Below are 16,776 nucleotides of genomic sequence, written 5' to 3'. Positions count from 1 at the left end.
TTCAGCTAAGAACAGGAAACTGAGGCTACAATTTGCACAAGCTCATCGAAATTGGACAGTAGAAGATTGGAAAAACGTTGCCTGGTCTGATGAGTCTCGATTTCTGCTGCGACATTCGGATGGTAGGGTCAGAATTTGGAGTCAACAACATGAAAGCATGGATCCATCCTGCCTCGTATCAACGGTTCAGGCTGGTGGTGGTGGTGGTGTCATGGTGTGGGGAATATTTTCTTGGCACTCTTTGGGCCCCTTGGTACCAATTGAGCATCGTTGCAACGCCACAGCCTACCTGAGTATTGTTGCTGACCATGTCCATCCCTTTATGAACTAGCTAGAATCATCTCAGACTGGTTTCTTGAACATGACAATGAGATCACTGTACTCCAATGGCCTCCACAGTCACCAGATCTCAATCCAATAGAGCATCTTTGGGATGTGGTGGAACGGGAGATTCGCATCATGGATGTGCAGCCGACAAATCTGCGGCAACTGTGTGATGTCATCATGTCAATATGGACCAAAATCTCGGAGGAAGCTTCCAGCACCTTGTTGTATCTATGCCACCAAGAATTGAGGCAGTTCTGAAGGCAAAAGGGGGTCCAACCTGTTACTAGCATGGTGTACCTAATAAAGTGGCCGGTGAGTGTGTGTGTATATATATATATATATATATATATATATATATATATATATATATAGACATTATGGGGCATTAAAAAGGGAACTCCTGTTGAATTTCTTTCAAATTAACTGGTTTCAGAAAGTTATGCATATTTGTAATTTACCATAATTTTTAAGTCTTCCAGTAATTATCAGCTGTATGTCCTGCAGTAAGTGGTGTATTCTTTCCATTCTGACACAGTGCTCTCTGCTGCCACCTCTGTCCATGTCAGGAACTGTCCAGAGCAGTAGCAAACCTCTCCTACTCTGGACAGTTCCTGACATGGACAGTGGTGGCAGCAGAGAACACTGTGTCAGACTGGAAAGAATACACCACTTCTGTAGGACATACAGCAGCTGATAAGTACTGGAAGACTTGAGATTTTTAAATGGGAGTCAATTACCAATTGATTTAAAAGAAAAAAAAAACGCCGGAGTACCCCCTTAAGGGGAATATTTTTCGAGCGATCCTAATACCAAAGGCACTTACAATGAGAGGCCATAGTTGACGTAGAATACCTTATGCACTTTATAAACCAGCGGAAAGTCATCCTTTGATGGAGAATAGTGTAGGCAATGTATTGCAGCCCTGACTGTAGCTTTTGTCTGTGATCTTCTGTGTGACATCTTTCTGACACATTGAGAGACAGTTATGTTCGTACATCATAATTTCAGATTCGAGATTTTAGAGATGCCACCCACTGTCTCTCCGCCGCATGAAAATACATCATCAGGTGGAAGAAGCATATGCATATTCCATAGAAACAGCATAGGCTGTGTTAGAAAAGAAGAAAAAAAAGTGGAATGTGGCAAATTCTTACAGGAACATGTTCTAACCAGCTATACACATGGGTTATGTATACATTCAGCCATAAACGGGATGCTTGTACTATCCGTACATATTCTATATAGATACCTGCTTTAGCTTTACATTCAACTCCATACGCATGGTCCTGTATACGTCAGTCTTCTAATACAGATGTACAGGAGTTTCTGCAATAGTAAGTACGTGCATTATAGAAAAACACCGCCAGTTCAGGATACAGCAGAGCTGAGTTTGTTGTGTAACCCTGCCATAGAGACAGATGTCATGATCCTCCCGACAGTGGTGCCAAGAGCTGCTGTCCCGTATAGGTCACCTAATCCTCTGGGATAGGAAAAGGGCACCAGGACTAGATTCCGGAGCAGGGTGTCCATTTCATGGCGGTCACTCGGCTATCATTGGTATGTTATGCCAGGAAAGTAAACCATTTGGACTATGAGGACATATGAGAATGCAATGCGGTGCAACTGCAGTCTTAAAGGGGCATTCCAGCATCAAAATAAAAAGAAAATTTTAAGGGTAGCTTCACACACACCGCATCGAAGCGGATTTGATCTAAATAACTGAACACAGCATGAAGTCTGCACCATTAAATCTGCTGCGGATCCTGTACGTGTGAATGCACCCTTAAGAACAAGTCATGCTCGCCTACCTCTGCTTTACACATATCCTATTCGTTCCAGCACCTTCCGGACCTTTGATAGTCATCACTTGCCGTTCCTTTTCAGTAGAACCAGTCCACTCGGCCAATCACTAACTGAGGCGGGACACTGCTGCGCACCCAGGGGCACCGGAGAACCACAGTATGACTTGTTTTCTTATTTTTACTGCTGCTGATCCCTTTAATGGGGTACTCCGGCAAAAATAATTTTCTTTCGAAAAATACAATGTAAATATATGGGTACTGTAGGTAATGTTTGGAACCAATTAAACACATTTACATTATTTCCTATTGGAAGACACTGCTCGCTTCTCCATATATAGGTGGGGACTGAGAGACACAGCTATATGAATGCTATGGGAAATGTACGGCTAGCTTTAGACCCTGGGCCTATCTACCCTTTCAGCCTTACTTGAGAAGCAGAGAACAGCTCCTGGCAGAAGTGATAATGGAATGGGGTGTATATGAGAAAGTAGCACCCACCCAGTCTGCAGTCTCTGGAGCACCAATCCCCGGCCTCCTACGCGCCCACTTTAAGCCATTTTAGGTGCTAAATCAATACAAAATGCAACAAATTGGTTCAGTAAGAAGCAATGACACAAGACTCGTGCCCCAGTTATGTCACCATTTCCTAGAGAAGGGATAAGCTGCTTCCTCAAGCTGAAACTGCTAAAAGGCCAGAGTGGGTAAAACAATCACTTCAAGCACAATTATTCCAGAAATACAGAACATTAAAGCAGTGTTACCGCCTCTGTGTTATAGTGTTGCTTCACCCCTGGTAAATGGACAGACTAACAGCAAATCCCTGGTATACCATTACTATGAAGAGGCTGATCTAATAATAACAGGCAGGAAGATCCCAGGAATAACCTTATATCAGTACCCCCCCTTATATATTGCTGCTGGGAGCCCCACTTATCATGATGATATGCTGAAGTCTATAGTATAAAGGGCACAATGGTAGAAATGGATTAGGACTTGTGTATTATACTCCAGTGTGATCAAAGGGTTAATATTTCCCCTTGAAGAGAGCCTCATATAGATGCTTTTCAGGCTCCACTGGGAATTCTGGGAAGGAGGATATGCAAAACAGCTGTCTGATGCCACCTAGTGTTTCATCAAGTCAGTGTTTGATCAGAAGCCTTAGACCGTGACTGGGGATTAGAGATGAGAGAACCTCCAGTATGATCGGGTTCATCCAAACCTGAGTGTGCAGCATTTGATTACCAGTGGCTGAAGAAGTTGGATGCAGCCCTAAGGCTGCCTGGAAAACACGGAAACAGCCATAGGCCATAATGATGTTTTCCAGGTCTCCCTACGGCTGCATGCAACTTCTTCAGCCACCGATTATCAAATGCTGCACGCTCAGGTTTGTTCATCTCTACTGGGGATATTACTTTAGTCTGATGATGTTAGACCTCTCTGCAGCCAGTCAGCACCCTGCTATGAGGGGCAATAACACTGAAACAGCTGTCTAGAGACCAATAATCTTTCCTGCTCAGGAGATTTCAGCTTGGCTTAAAGGGGTTGTTCACCATTTTCTTTTCTTTTAAATGAACTGGTGCCAGTGATTTGTAATACTTCTATTAAAAAAAATCTCCAGTTTTCCAGTACTTATCAGCTGCTGTATGTCCTGCAGGAAGAGGTGTATTCTTTCCAGTCTGAGACAGTGCTCTCTGCTGCCACCTCTGTTCATGTCAGGAACTGTCCAGAGCAGTAGCAAATCCTTGTAGAAAACCTCTCCTGCTCTCCAGACTGTAAAGACTGCCACTACTTGCAGGACAAACAGCAGCTGATAAGTACTGGAAGGCTTGAGATTTTTTAAAAGAAGGAAATTACGAATCTCTGGCACCAGTTGATTTAAAAGGAAAAAAAATTGGTGAACAACCCCTTTAAGTCCCCAGTCATGTACTACGAAAGTTTTTTGTTGTTTTAGCTGAATCTATGTCAACTATGATATAGTGTAAATTTGCACAGGCCCTGCCCCTCCTCCTTAACCCCACACACCAAAATGGATAGGGCAGTTGCAGTCCAATATGCCTGATCCTTAGAGCCTAGAAGGTTTGTCCAGTGGTGCCATCTGCAGGTTGTAATGTGTATGGGGTTCTATAGATCACAGACAGACTGAGAATAGAATTTCAGATAGAGAGGCAATTGCCACATTTCTTAAAGGGCCAGTAGTCCAAGGTAACATATAACTAAACATCTGCAGGGATGACTGGAAACAATGTTGTTTAAGAAAAAAATGCGACTAGTGCAGTGTGTATTCACCTGTGTGAGCTATACTGCTGGTGAGCATACCCCAAGGTTATGGGAACACGGATGTTGGCGTATAATCCAAAGTGCATGATAAACCCTGCGACTGGAATGAGATTATTCTTACCGGATTCTGTTGTCCCCTGCTGTTTGCTAGGAGGAAAAACAGAAATTGGAAAGGTTTTTCAACCAGTTCAGTCCTATAACTTCAAGACGGGCTGCGTAATGCAGAAGATTACTGCCGCGCAGCTCCCATTGATGTAATGCACGCTGTGTGTGAGCACTGCAGCCGCTGTTCCATTGCCTTCTATGTTCTCTGCAGCCAAGGAAAATTGCGGCCGTTGTTTTAAATGAAAATGACGGCAGTAGTTTTCCGTATTTTTTACGCTGTGTGAACATAGGGAGAGATTTATCAAACATGGTGTAAAGTGAAACTGCCTCAGTTGCCCCTAGCAACCAATCAGATTCCACCTTTCATTCCTCACAGGCTATTTGAAAAATGAAAGATGGAATCTGATTGGTTGCTAGGGGCAACTGAGCCACTTTCACTTTACACCATGGGGGAGATTTATCAAACATGGTGTAAAGTGAAACTGGCTCAGTTGCCCCTAGCAACCAATCAGATTCCACCTTTCATTTTCCAAAGAGTCTGTGAGGAATGAAAGGTGGAATCTGATTGGTTGCTAGGGGCAACTGAGCCAGTTTTACTTTACACCATGTTTGATAAATCTCCCCATAGTCTAAAAGAGTGAGCGGGGAGGCGAAAAACAACACAGCTATGGAAAATATTAACATGTCTAAAGTAATGGAATAAACATGCTACAACCTGCTAATGTAGTCCCCAAGAGCAGCACTCGAGACCTGAGGCTGTTTCTACACGTATGCACATCCAGTGATGTACGGGATGTATGGATAGAAGATACAGTGACCCATACTTACTGTATATCAGAAATAGAGAGCACTGCGCTCTTCTCACTTAGCTTGGCCGTATTTTTTTTTCTCCACATAAACTCTTTGAACGTAACGCGACCCCAGGGGATAATACGAAGCATTCTTAATATATTACAAATGTTACTTTCCTTTGAAGTGCTGTACATTATGGATGTAGGCTATGCTACTGATCCTCCTGTTAGACATGGGGGTATTCAGTAAACAGGGTTAACCTCAGCTTACTGCGACCATCTTCTAAAGGAAAACCTGAAAACCGTCACTGAGGGCAGAGGAACGAGGCGAAGATTAACCACTTCCTGCAAGAGAAAAGACAGCCATATGGCTAGTTATAGGCTATTAAGACTTACAATAGGAGCCTTTCATCTTTAAGCTTTTTATGGATTTTAGACATTATGGATATTCGTATCCTATTTTATACATTATACATGAAAATCTGTCGTGGTCTATATATACATAGTAAATGCTGTAAAACCAGTTCCCCAGTCAGGAGTCACTTTTGAGGCCTGTGTGCATTATAAATGTTTGCTCTTCTTGTTATTTTATAGCACATGGTAAAGAAACTACACAATCTGTACACATAGTCTGTATCCATGCTTTCCAGGCAGTCTTCAGGCTCCATCTACCTTCTCCAGGCAGTGGGATTCAAATGTCTATTGTTCAGGTCAAGTTCGCTCATTTCTAAAAATCATGCCTTTAAGCAACTTTTTTAAATATTGTACCTGTAGAGTTTGTGTAACTCCTTAACATAGTTGTCTGTGCTGGTGCCTCTGATCGACATAGATCAGAGAACACTGGCTGTGGCAGCGCTCTCTCTCCCTCCTTCCTCTCAATGTTAGTGTACGTTCACATGATGATTATCTTAAAAGGAATGTCGGGAGAGCAGGGAAGGTCCTGCCTTTCCTGCTCTCCGGCCACTCCAGGTAACAGGAGCATGCTGCAGGGGCCACAGGCACTGTGTGCGGGCGAAATGGCGGACACACAAGATCTCCAGTAGCTGCCCAATGTTGCCTCAACATCGGTATCATCAGCAAGCTATTGGTGACTGCCCGCACCATGCTTCCTCTTGTCTGTGGAAGTTACTTGCATGGACAGGCAGAGGGGGAGGTGGAGCAGTCAGACAGGCAGAGGTAGGACTTTTCTGCTTTCCGATAACTAGAGATGAGTGAACCGGGTTGGGGTTCGAGTCCATCCGAACCCGAACTTTCATCATTTGATTAGCTGGGGCTGCTGAACTTGGATAAAGCTCTAAGGTTGTCTGGAAAACATGGATACAGCCAATGACTATATTCATGTTTTCCACATAGCCTTAGGGCTTTATCCAACTTCAGCAGCCACCGCTAATCAAATGCCGAAAGTTCTGGTTCAGATGGACTTGAGCACTCTCCAGGTTCGCTCATCTCTAGCGTATACGCTTAACGGATAGGAAAAACGTAGAGTGGGCCCAGCCTAACAAGGTGGATGATATGAAGTATACAGCTCTAGCCTAAATGGTCAGACAACTTGATATTTTTTCAACCTTCGGCTAGAGCTGGTTACATCCATTGAGACCCAAAGAGTGGTGATGCCCACAGGTACCGCTGATAGATCACCTCTAAGGACCTGTACGGACACAAGGTTTAAGATCTCACTAGTGCAAAGGTACATTTTCTTTTACAGAGTCCAATGTGTTAAAGGAGAAGGAAGAAAGTCACGACAGGACTTGTTTCCATATCATTTCAGCCATTTCTTTGTTTTTCAGTGTACGTGGAGGTTGAACGCAGTCCAAAGGGAAACCGGAAAGTTTAGCCGCCAGCTCCAGAAGCCTGAGGAATGACTTGGGACTTGTCAGGTGCACACGGACTGGTCCAATGCTGCCTTTAAAGCGGAAGGATTTGTATACCAGGAAATGCTCTTGGAGGGTTTGATCCAACTGTAGGAAGAATAAATACATGGAACTTTTAAAAAAGATTTAATCAAGCAAAATATAATAAACTTAAAAGGGGAAAGAAAATAAGTTTTTATGTTAAATGGGCACTGTCACCAAAAAAAAACGGATGCATAAAGTAAGTCTATTGGGCCAAAAAAAGGCAAAAAAAGAGGCGCGTTTCCTTTAATATATTTACAGGCCACTTTACAAGCTTTACCCCAATGGACCATAGATAGCAATCTGTCCAATTTAGATAAATGCAGAAGATTTCTGGGCACCCCAGGGACCTTTATGGAAGTCAATCTACGGGGGGGGGGGGGGGGGGGGGGGGACTGAGCAGAGAGCAGCAGCTATTGTGTACACCTCTGTTATCTATATACTGGTGTCACGTGTCCCTGTACTCCTGCCTGTGCAGAGGAGAAGTACACTGCTGGGAAATGATCTGTACAGTACTGGAGATACTGCAAGTTTTTAGGATTATTTTAAAATACAAACAACACAAATGAAAATTTGAAAAAAAAACATCAAACCAAGAATTTTTAAAAATATTTTTAAAGCAATATTCGAGTGAACAAAAATGTTTTCAAATCAACCGATGTCAGAAAGGTTTACATATTTGTAAATTTATTTCATTTAAAAAAAATGAAGTCTTGCAGTACTTATCAGCTGCTGTACATCCTGCAGGAAGTGGTGTATTTTTTTTCCAGTCTGACACAGTGATCTCTGCTGCCACCTCTGTCCATGTCAGGAACTGTCCAGAACATTAGCAAATGTCCATAGAAAATCTCTCCTGCTCTGGACAGTTCCTGACATGGACAGAGGTGGCAGCAGAGAGCACTGTGTCAGACTGGAAATAATACACCACTTCCTGCAGGACATACAGCAACTGATAAGCACTGGAAGACTTGAGATTTTTAAATATAAGTAGTTTACAAATCTATATAACTTTCTGACACTAGTTGATATGGAAACAATATTTTTCACCAGAGTCCCCCTTTAATATAAAAACTAAACTTAAACAATACATCATTTTCATGACAAATTCCCTTTAAGTGCTAAAAAAGGAGAAATGAGTCTGAGAAAAGTCAGAAGAGAAAAAGATTTTATAAAGGAAAAACAATGGCATAAAAAAACTGATTGTGAAAAGAAAGAAACAGAAGTGAATGAATGTGAAAGGGTTCAGGAGAAGAGAGAGAGAGAGAAGGCAAAAAAAGAAAAGAGAGACAGGAGAAAAGAGAAAAAGGAGCCAAAAGAAGACAGTGAGAAGCGACGAGAAAACCGAGAAGGCAAAAGAGAAAGACGCCGGAGAAATAGAGAAGGCAGCGTGGTGAGGAAAGATCCAGGAGAAGAGGAGAAAGTGAAAGGAGATGGGAAGAAAGAGAAAGAAGTCGGAGGAGAAAGTGAAAGGGGACAGAAAAAGAAAGAGAATGAATGCATAGGAGAAAGAGAAAGAAGTAGCAAGAGAAAGTAAAAGGAGAAGAAAGAGAAAGCAGGCAGGAAAAGGGAACAGATGAAAGATCAGAGAAGAAAGTGAAAGAAGTCAGGGTAAGGGCCTTATTACACAAGGCGATTATCATGCGGAAAATGAATGTGAAAAAACAACACTTGCTGCAGGACATGTAGTAGCTGCTAAGTATGGGAAGACTTTAGATTTTTAAATAGAAGTACATTACAAATCTTTATAAATTTTCTGACCCCAGTTGATTTGAAAGAAAAAGATTTTCGCTGGGCAACCCCTTTAAATAGTTTTTTTAAGGGAATAAGTAAATGTCAGGAGTGGTGACAGCTCTCCCTTCCATTTGTTCCCTATAAACATACATTACCATGACAATGGATGGCTTATTAATTAGAGTGATGAAGGCAATGGCTTCCAGTGACCTCAGGGGGAGAACAGGGAATTGTTGGAGTAATTGTTCAGCGTGAACTTGGCTTTGCCCACAATTATATTTATTCAGGCAGAGGACCAACTAAATTGTCGACGTGAAGAACCAGTCAATTATTTGGGAATGGCCTTTATGTTGGCAGATGGGCTTTTATGCTTTGAATTAATTGGAAAGAGACTTTGAACCCACAGACACAAAGGCTAATAATACAACAGCTTAAAAAAACAAATCAAATTAACATAAAAGTAAAATAAAGTTAACTTCCCTTTGTCAAACAAAAAATATTGTAAAAAATATTGGAGAATATCTTCCATAGTGTTCCAGGAAAACGCTTCACCGAATAGAATACTGTAAACTGGTGTTTAATTTCTTAGAGGGTTTTTAGCTCCTTAATTACTGCCAATGTGCCTTATCACAGCGCCTCTTAAGGGCTCTTTAGCACCATGTTATTACAGCGCTGTAGAACAAGTGCAGCGCGGGTGTCCCATGAATTATACAGCAGGTGCTCTGCCGACTAATATAAGGCTAGCGTCTCATCACAGCCACAATTGTATACACACAGATGTGAATAGGATCCTAGATCCAGCACCAATGTGTTTCACTCCCGCAGCTCCTAGGCTGGTACAATCATCCAATATACAGTGGTCCCTTAACATCCGATATTAATTGGTTCCAGGACGACCATTGTGTGTTGAAACCATTGTATGTTGAGACCAAAACTCTATGAAAAACTGGTTCTAAATCCCCCAAAATGAGAAAAAAAATGAAAATTTAAAGGAAAATAAGCAGCTAACTAATATAGATACAGCAAGTCCTTACATATAACAGTCAGAAAGCACTACAAGAGACTAAATTTCTTTCTATGTAGAGGACTGGAGCGTTTTCAGGTCCGGAACAGGTCACACAGGGTCCCAGAAACATAAAATGAAGCCGCCCTCACCTGGTGCCTAAAGGTGCAACTCATCCTGGCACAGGTAAAAGGCAGCACAGGACATGTAGTATCATTGTACTGTAGAGAGGAGATACTAGACACATAGGACTACAGGACATGTAGTATCCAGGGGCGGATTAACTTTACCATAGGCCCCAGGCTGTTCACCAAGCCTGGGCCACCCCACCCCACTGTAACTATGGAAACACTAGCCTGGCGTTCATAGTACAGGATAGATAATGTCATGATGTCCTGATTTGTGCAAAATTGCCATAAAAAAAAACAAGTGATTTTTTGCAAATCATGGCAGAAGTGTAGCCAGGAGACAGTACACCATTGAAAGTATAAGTCTTTTTGGGTGGTCATGGGCCCCCCAGGAGCTCAGGGCCCCGGGCTGCCGCCCGAAACGCCCCTATTGTAATCCACTACTGGTAGTATCACACTGTACAGTAGAGAGGAGATACTAGACACACACACAGCAGTACAGGACATGTAGTATCACACTCTACTGTAGAGAGGATATACTAGACACACACAGCAGTACAGGACATGTAGTATCACACTATACTGTAGAGAGGAGATACTAGAAATACACAGCAGTACAGGACATGTAGTATCACACTGTACTGTAGAGAGGAGATACTAGACACACAAAGCAGTACAGGGCATGTAGTATCACACTGTACTGTAGAGAGGAGATACTAGACACACACAGCAGTACAGGACATGTAGTATCACACTATACTGTAGAGAGGAGATACTAGACACACAGGAGTACAGGACATGTAGTATCACACTATACAGTAGAGAGGAGATACTAGACACACAGGAGTACAGGACATGTAGTATCACACTGTACTGTACAGAGGAGATACTAGATACACAGCAGTACAGTACATGTAGTATCACACTGTACTGTAGAGGGGAGATACTAGGCACACACAGCAGTACAGGACATGTAGTATCACACTATACTGTCCGCTCGGCAGGTGATGCACTTATTGATGCAGAGCGTATCCAGGGTGCCGTTTCACCTTGAATTGTCTCACTACAATGGGGCCATTTTAAATAGATAGGGTCCACAGTGCAGGGGTAAACTCCGAAGGGGACACAGCACCACACAAGCACTATGGCCTGCCAACTGGTCATCCCTCCACAATCAAAAAGGTAGGGCACATCCTAGTGATAGGCCATCACGTTAGGAATACTTCTTTGATTTCACAGGTTATTTAGTGTAAAGTGTGAACAAAGGATTACTTTCCAGATATAGATAAGTTAAAAAAATTATGTAAGCAACATAAAGTTCTGGGATGGTCTCTGGTAGAATTCATTGAAAGATTGACACAGCCATCGCTTGGAACAATCACATCCAAAAAGCCAAAGGATGATGTAGGATGGTTTCTGTGGAAATGAGGTCGTGGAAAAAGGACAAAAAAACAACAGAAGAATATCTCTCTAAAGCCAGAAAATCCATCCTACGCTGAACAGCACTAGCCGAAGCCAAGAAACATGACATGACGGGAGAGCGTTTTATGTCCAAGCAGAGGCCTAACCTGACAGTGAAACCATTGTAATATACAGGAATTACCAAAAATACAGCAGGATACACCCACATGCTTAATAACTAAAGGTCCTATTCCACTGAACGATTATCGGCCGATAATCGTCCCATGGAATAGGAGGCAACGATCAGCCGACATCGTTCATTGTTATATAGCAACAATCTGCTGCCATCTCTCCGTGGAACAGGAGCGTCAGCAGCAGAACGCCGCTATATGCTATGGGCTGCCCGGAGGATCAGCGATCACCCAGGCAGCCCCCCTGCAGCTCCCCCCAGCCATCCCCGGACTCACCCACTCGCGGCAGCAGCAAGCGGGGAACAAGGAGCAAATAGAGGGTCATCCCTGGGTCATGTATCCAAGATGGCATAAATGTCATTAAATAACACAAACCTTCTCTGTAAATACAATCGGGGCACTACACCTGGTGGCGCTCGGGTTACTTTAGTTATTTAACCATCAATGGAGCAGAGAGAGGAACAGAGAAGTAGGAAGAAACCAGAAGAGCAGTGAGAGGAACAGAGAGACCACGGAGCAGGGAGGGGGACAGGGAGACCAGAGGGACAGAGAGAGGGACAGAGAGAGAGACCAGAGGAGCAGAGAGGGTGTGGAGTTGAGAGTCTCACCCTAACAAGGGGGACAGAGAGACCAGGGAGCAGAGAAAGAGAGGGACAGAGAGACCAGGGAGCAGAGAAAGAGAGGGACATAGAGACCAGGGAGCAGGGAGGGGGACAGAGAGACCAGGGAGGGGGACAGGGTGAACAAAGGAGCAGTGAGAGGAGCAGAGAGACCAGAGGAGCAGAGAGAGTGACAGAGAGAACAGAGGAGCAGAGAGAGTGACAGAGAGACCAGAGGAGCAGAGAGAGGGACAGAGAGACCAGAGGAGCAGAGAGAGAGGGACAGAGAGACCAGAGAAGCAGAAAGAGGAACAGAGAGACAAGAGGAGCAGAGAGAGTGACAGAGAGACCAGAAGAGCAGTGAAAGGAACAGAGAGACCAGAGGAGCAGGGAGGGGGACAGAGAGAGACCAGAGGAGCAGAGAGGGTGTGGAGTTGAGAGTCTCACCCTAACAAGGGGGACAGAGAGACCAGGGAGCAGAGAAAGAGAGGGACAGAGAGACCAGGGAGCAGAGAAAGAGAGGGACATAGAGACCAGGGAGCAGGGAGGGGGACAGAGAGACCAGGGAGGGGGACAGGGTGAACAAAGGAGCAGTGAGAGGAGCAGAGAGACCAGAGGAGCAGAGAGAGTGACAGAGAGACCAGAGGAGCAGAGAGAGTGACAGAGAGACCAGAGGAGCAGAGAGAGGGACAGAGAGACCAGAGGAGCAGAGAGAGAGGGACAGAGAGACCAGAGAAGCAGAAAGAGGAACAGAGAGACAAGAGGAGCAGAGAGAGTTACAGAGAGACCAGAAGAGCAGTGAAAGGAACAGAGAGACCAGAGGAGCAGGGAGGGGGACAGAGAGAGAGACCAGAGGAGCAGAGAGGGTGTGGAGTTGAGAGTCTCACCCTAACAAGGGGGACAGAGAGACCAGGGAGCAGAGAAAGAGAGGGACATAGAGACCAGGGAGGGGGACAGAGAGACCAGGGAGCAGGAAGGGGGACAGGGTGAACAAAGGAGCAGTGAGAGGAGCAGAGAGACCAGAGGAGCAGAGAGAGTGACAGAGAGACCAGAGGAGCAGAGAGAGTGACAGAGAGACCAGAGGAGCAGAGAGAGGAACAGAGAAGAAGGAAGAGACCAGAAGAGCAGTGAAAGGAACAGAGAGACCAGAGGAGCAGAGAGGGGGACAGGGAGACAAGAGGAGCAGTGAGAGGAACAGAGAGACAAGAGGAGCAGTGAGAGGAACAGAGAGACCAGTGAGCAGGGAGGGGGACAGAGAGACCAGGGAGCAGGACAGAGAGACCAGAGAGCAGAGAGAGGAACAGAGAGACAAGAGGAGCAGTGAGAGGAACAGAGAGACCAGTGAGCAGGGAGGGGGGCAGAGAGACCAAAGAAACAGAGAGAGGAACAGAGAAGAAGGAAGAGACCAGAAGAGCAGTGAAAGGAGTGAAAGTAATCGTCCTGTGGAATAGAAGGCAACGATCAGCCGACATTGTTCATGTTGAAAGACAAACGACTCATACAGCAACGATCTGCTGCCGTTGCTCCGTGGAACAGGAGCGGCGGTAGCAGACCGCTGCTGTATGCTATGGGCTGCCCGGACGATCTAGCAATCACCCAGGTAGCCCCCCCTCCCCCCCGCAGCTCCACGCACTCACCCGCCCGCTGCTGTCTCGTGGAATAGTGGCAGCAGCGAGCGGGGAACAAGGGGAAAACGAGCGCTGACAGTGCTCATTTGCTCCTCTATGTCGGCCCGTGGAATATGGGCTTAAGGGGAACAGAGAGACCAGAAGAGAAAAGAGGGGGACAGAGAGATCAGAGGAGCAGTGAGGGAGAGAGAGACCAGAGGAGCAGTGAGGGGAACAGAGAGACCACAAGAGCAAAGAGGGGGACAGAGAGACCAGGGAGGGGGACAGAGAGACCAAAGAAGCAGGGAGGGGGACAGAGAGACGAGAAAAGCAGGGAGGGGGACAGAGAGACCAGAGAGCAGTGAGAACAAAATAGAGACCAGAAGAGCATAGCGGTGTTGGACTGGGGTATCTGGGGCCCACCAGAGGAGATGATTCTGGGGGCCCACCAATGAAGAACCAGTGAGAAACAACATGTCAGTCAGTGTTTGTGCAGGTTTTAAAGCTAGGGGCCCACAGGAAGATCTTCCGGTTCTCTGGTGGGCCAGTCCGACACTGGAGCAGAGAGAGGAAGATGAGTGGGGCAGAGAGAAGAGAAAGAGCACAGGATAGAGGAATGTGATGGAGTATATGTTGCTGTGGAAAATTTTGCACACAGGCTGTTGCCGATGCCTGGGACACTGAAGGTGAGGGGAGCAGTGAGTGTCAGAGACCCCGCCCGACCACCACCCACACTGAGGAAGGGGCCGCACAGGAGGCACAGTCACAAGCAGGGGGCACCTGGTTAACTGCTCAAGTCTTCTATTGATTTTAATGGGGCTCGTTGCTCTAGTCGAGCACTAGAGCATTGAAACATGTTTGACTTGAGTAACGAAAACTTGAGCATTTAAGTGGCCATTCAACACTAGTAGTAACATAAAGTAACATAAGTAATAAAACTATATCAACATGTTATAGAATGCGTCAAGAGTGGTATACATAGTAAACAAATCTATGGACTTCTATTTGCTAACATATGCAAAAAGGGTGTCTTTTGGGCCTTCGTACATCAGAGTTTGCTGGAAGGAATAGTGCAGATAGCACTTATAAGCCATAGATGGGACTACCCCTTTAAAGTGTCACTGTCATTTCATTTCATTTTTTTTTTTTTTTTTGCAGAAATCAATAGTACAGCCGATTTTAAGAAACTTTGTAATTGGGTTTATTAGGCAAATATGCCATTATCTGCATTTAAAAAGACTTTCCCCAGGTCTCCCTCCTCTCGCTCATTCACTGAAAATCTCGACTCTTTTACATCAGTCGGGCCCTGTGTAACCTATGGAGAGAGGAGGGGGGAGGAAGGAGGAGGGAGATTAGTCGCCAGCAGAAAGCAAAGGATTACACAGCAGGAGCTGTGTGAAAGCCGGTATTTAGAGGTCAGAGAGGTCATTGCTGACCTCAGATGTGATGTAGCTGTAAGTTAACTCTTTGTTGTCCTGTTTTGGTGCCTCATCTCCCTCCACCCCTCCCCTCTCCATAGAGAACAATGAAGACATGGGGAAGAGCTTCAAACTGCTTTTTCATGATAAAAATGCATTTTTCGGCTAATAAACCCAATTCGCCTGTACTATTGATTTCTGCAAAAAAAAAAATTTAAACGACAGTGACACTTTAAGCTAAACAACCACTAATCATAGATCGTTGAGATCACTACATGCTTACAGAGGCTGTCTAAGGAAAACCAAAAATTTTCTCCAGGGCTGGAGGTGGTGTAAAAATGATGAGCATTCTATACTCACCTCCTCTGGTCCCCCACCAGCAAAGCACAGATGGCCCCGTCATCCACTGGTCTATTCTTTCAGGTTCTGGGGTCTCCTGACTCCAGGACCTGTGACACTCAGCCAATCAGTGACCAGTGTGAGCGGGTCCTGTCGGGTTGGGATGACACCGAACTGGAAACAAGCAGAGACCTGTAGAGGATTGGGAGCATCAGCATGGCAGCTGCAGGAGACCAGAGGTGCTGAGTATACCATATTATTATTTTTACACCACCTCAACGCTGGAGCTCATTTGATTTCCTCAGACAATTCCTTTAATAACGAGTTAATAACAAATTGTTCATAATGCGGTTTTAATGGAGGAATGTGTTACTGCTGTGCCATCCTTGCTCCTTTGTGCTGAAAGCCGTCAGGGTAGACTCTGTCCCTGCGGCTCTTGGTATCATGGATTCGTCATTTGGGTATTTCTTTAGCATGTTTATATATTCCTCTTTGTAATGTTGCAATTTATGTTACCAATTGGATTTCATGACTTGTACTTATGGGAGATCATGTCAATTTCGTTTTCAATTTCTGTAATCTTGGATACATGACCCAGGGCTACCATCATATTCGGCTAGAGAGATTCATTTTTAATTGTATTTTATTAAGATGAAACATATTTTAATTATCCTCTATTCCCTACAGGTCCCTTGTTGAAATAAAAAAATCATTAAAATAAGATTTATCTGAAAAGCAGAGGTGTCAGCCGTCCCGTAACACCTGCAATTCTCTTCCTCCGGTATAGACGACAGGAACCATCTTTGCTAACCTGTCCTCACCTTTTAGTTGGTTTGGTACTAGATATGAGCGCAATTGAAGCATGCTCAAGTTCAATCGTTCGGCATTTGATTACCGGTGGTTGAGGAAGTTGGATACAGCCTATGGCCTTATCCATGTTTTCTGGACTCCCTAGGGGGGCATCCAACTTCTTCAGCCACAGTCATTCCAATTCCAAATGCTCCAGTTGCGCTCATCACTATTTGGTCATGACAACTGATCATGACTGCTAGAACCGAGCAGTTTGAGAACCAAGAAATGTGTTTAATTATTTTTTTTTTTACACTCCATGGGTCAGGTGTAGAATGCCTGGCCAACAGAGTGTAAAGAGTTAAGTGGTGATGCA

The 16,776-nt window shown here is 44.6% G+C and overlaps 1 protein-coding gene across 2 annotated transcripts in view; it reads right to left on the bottom strand.

Moving 5' to 3' along the window:
• Window positions 1–6,686: 6,686 nt before the first annotated feature.
• Window positions 6,687–16,776, bottom strand: part of GHDC (GH3 domain containing) — a 35,700-nt gene continuing 25,610 nt past the window's right edge. For both annotated transcript variants that reach the window (XM_069951639.1, XM_069951640.1), the window contains exon 9: window positions 6,687–7,260. In XM_069951639.1, the coding sequence (XP_069807740.1) occupies window positions 7,039–7,260 (222 nt within the window). In that variant the 3' untranslated portion in view covers window positions 6,687–7,038. The remainder of the gene's footprint in view (window positions 7,261–16,776) is intronic.

Source organism: Dendropsophus ebraccatus, chromosome 14 (genome assembly GCF_027789765.1).
Source record: "Dendropsophus ebraccatus isolate aDenEbr1 chromosome 14, aDenEbr1.pat, whole genome shotgun sequence".
NCBI lineage: Eukaryota > Metazoa > Chordata > Amphibia > Anura > Hylidae > Dendropsophus > Dendropsophus ebraccatus.
The sequence above is the reverse complement of the archived record's forward strand: the minus strand, read 5'-3'. Positions and strand labels throughout refer to the sequence as shown.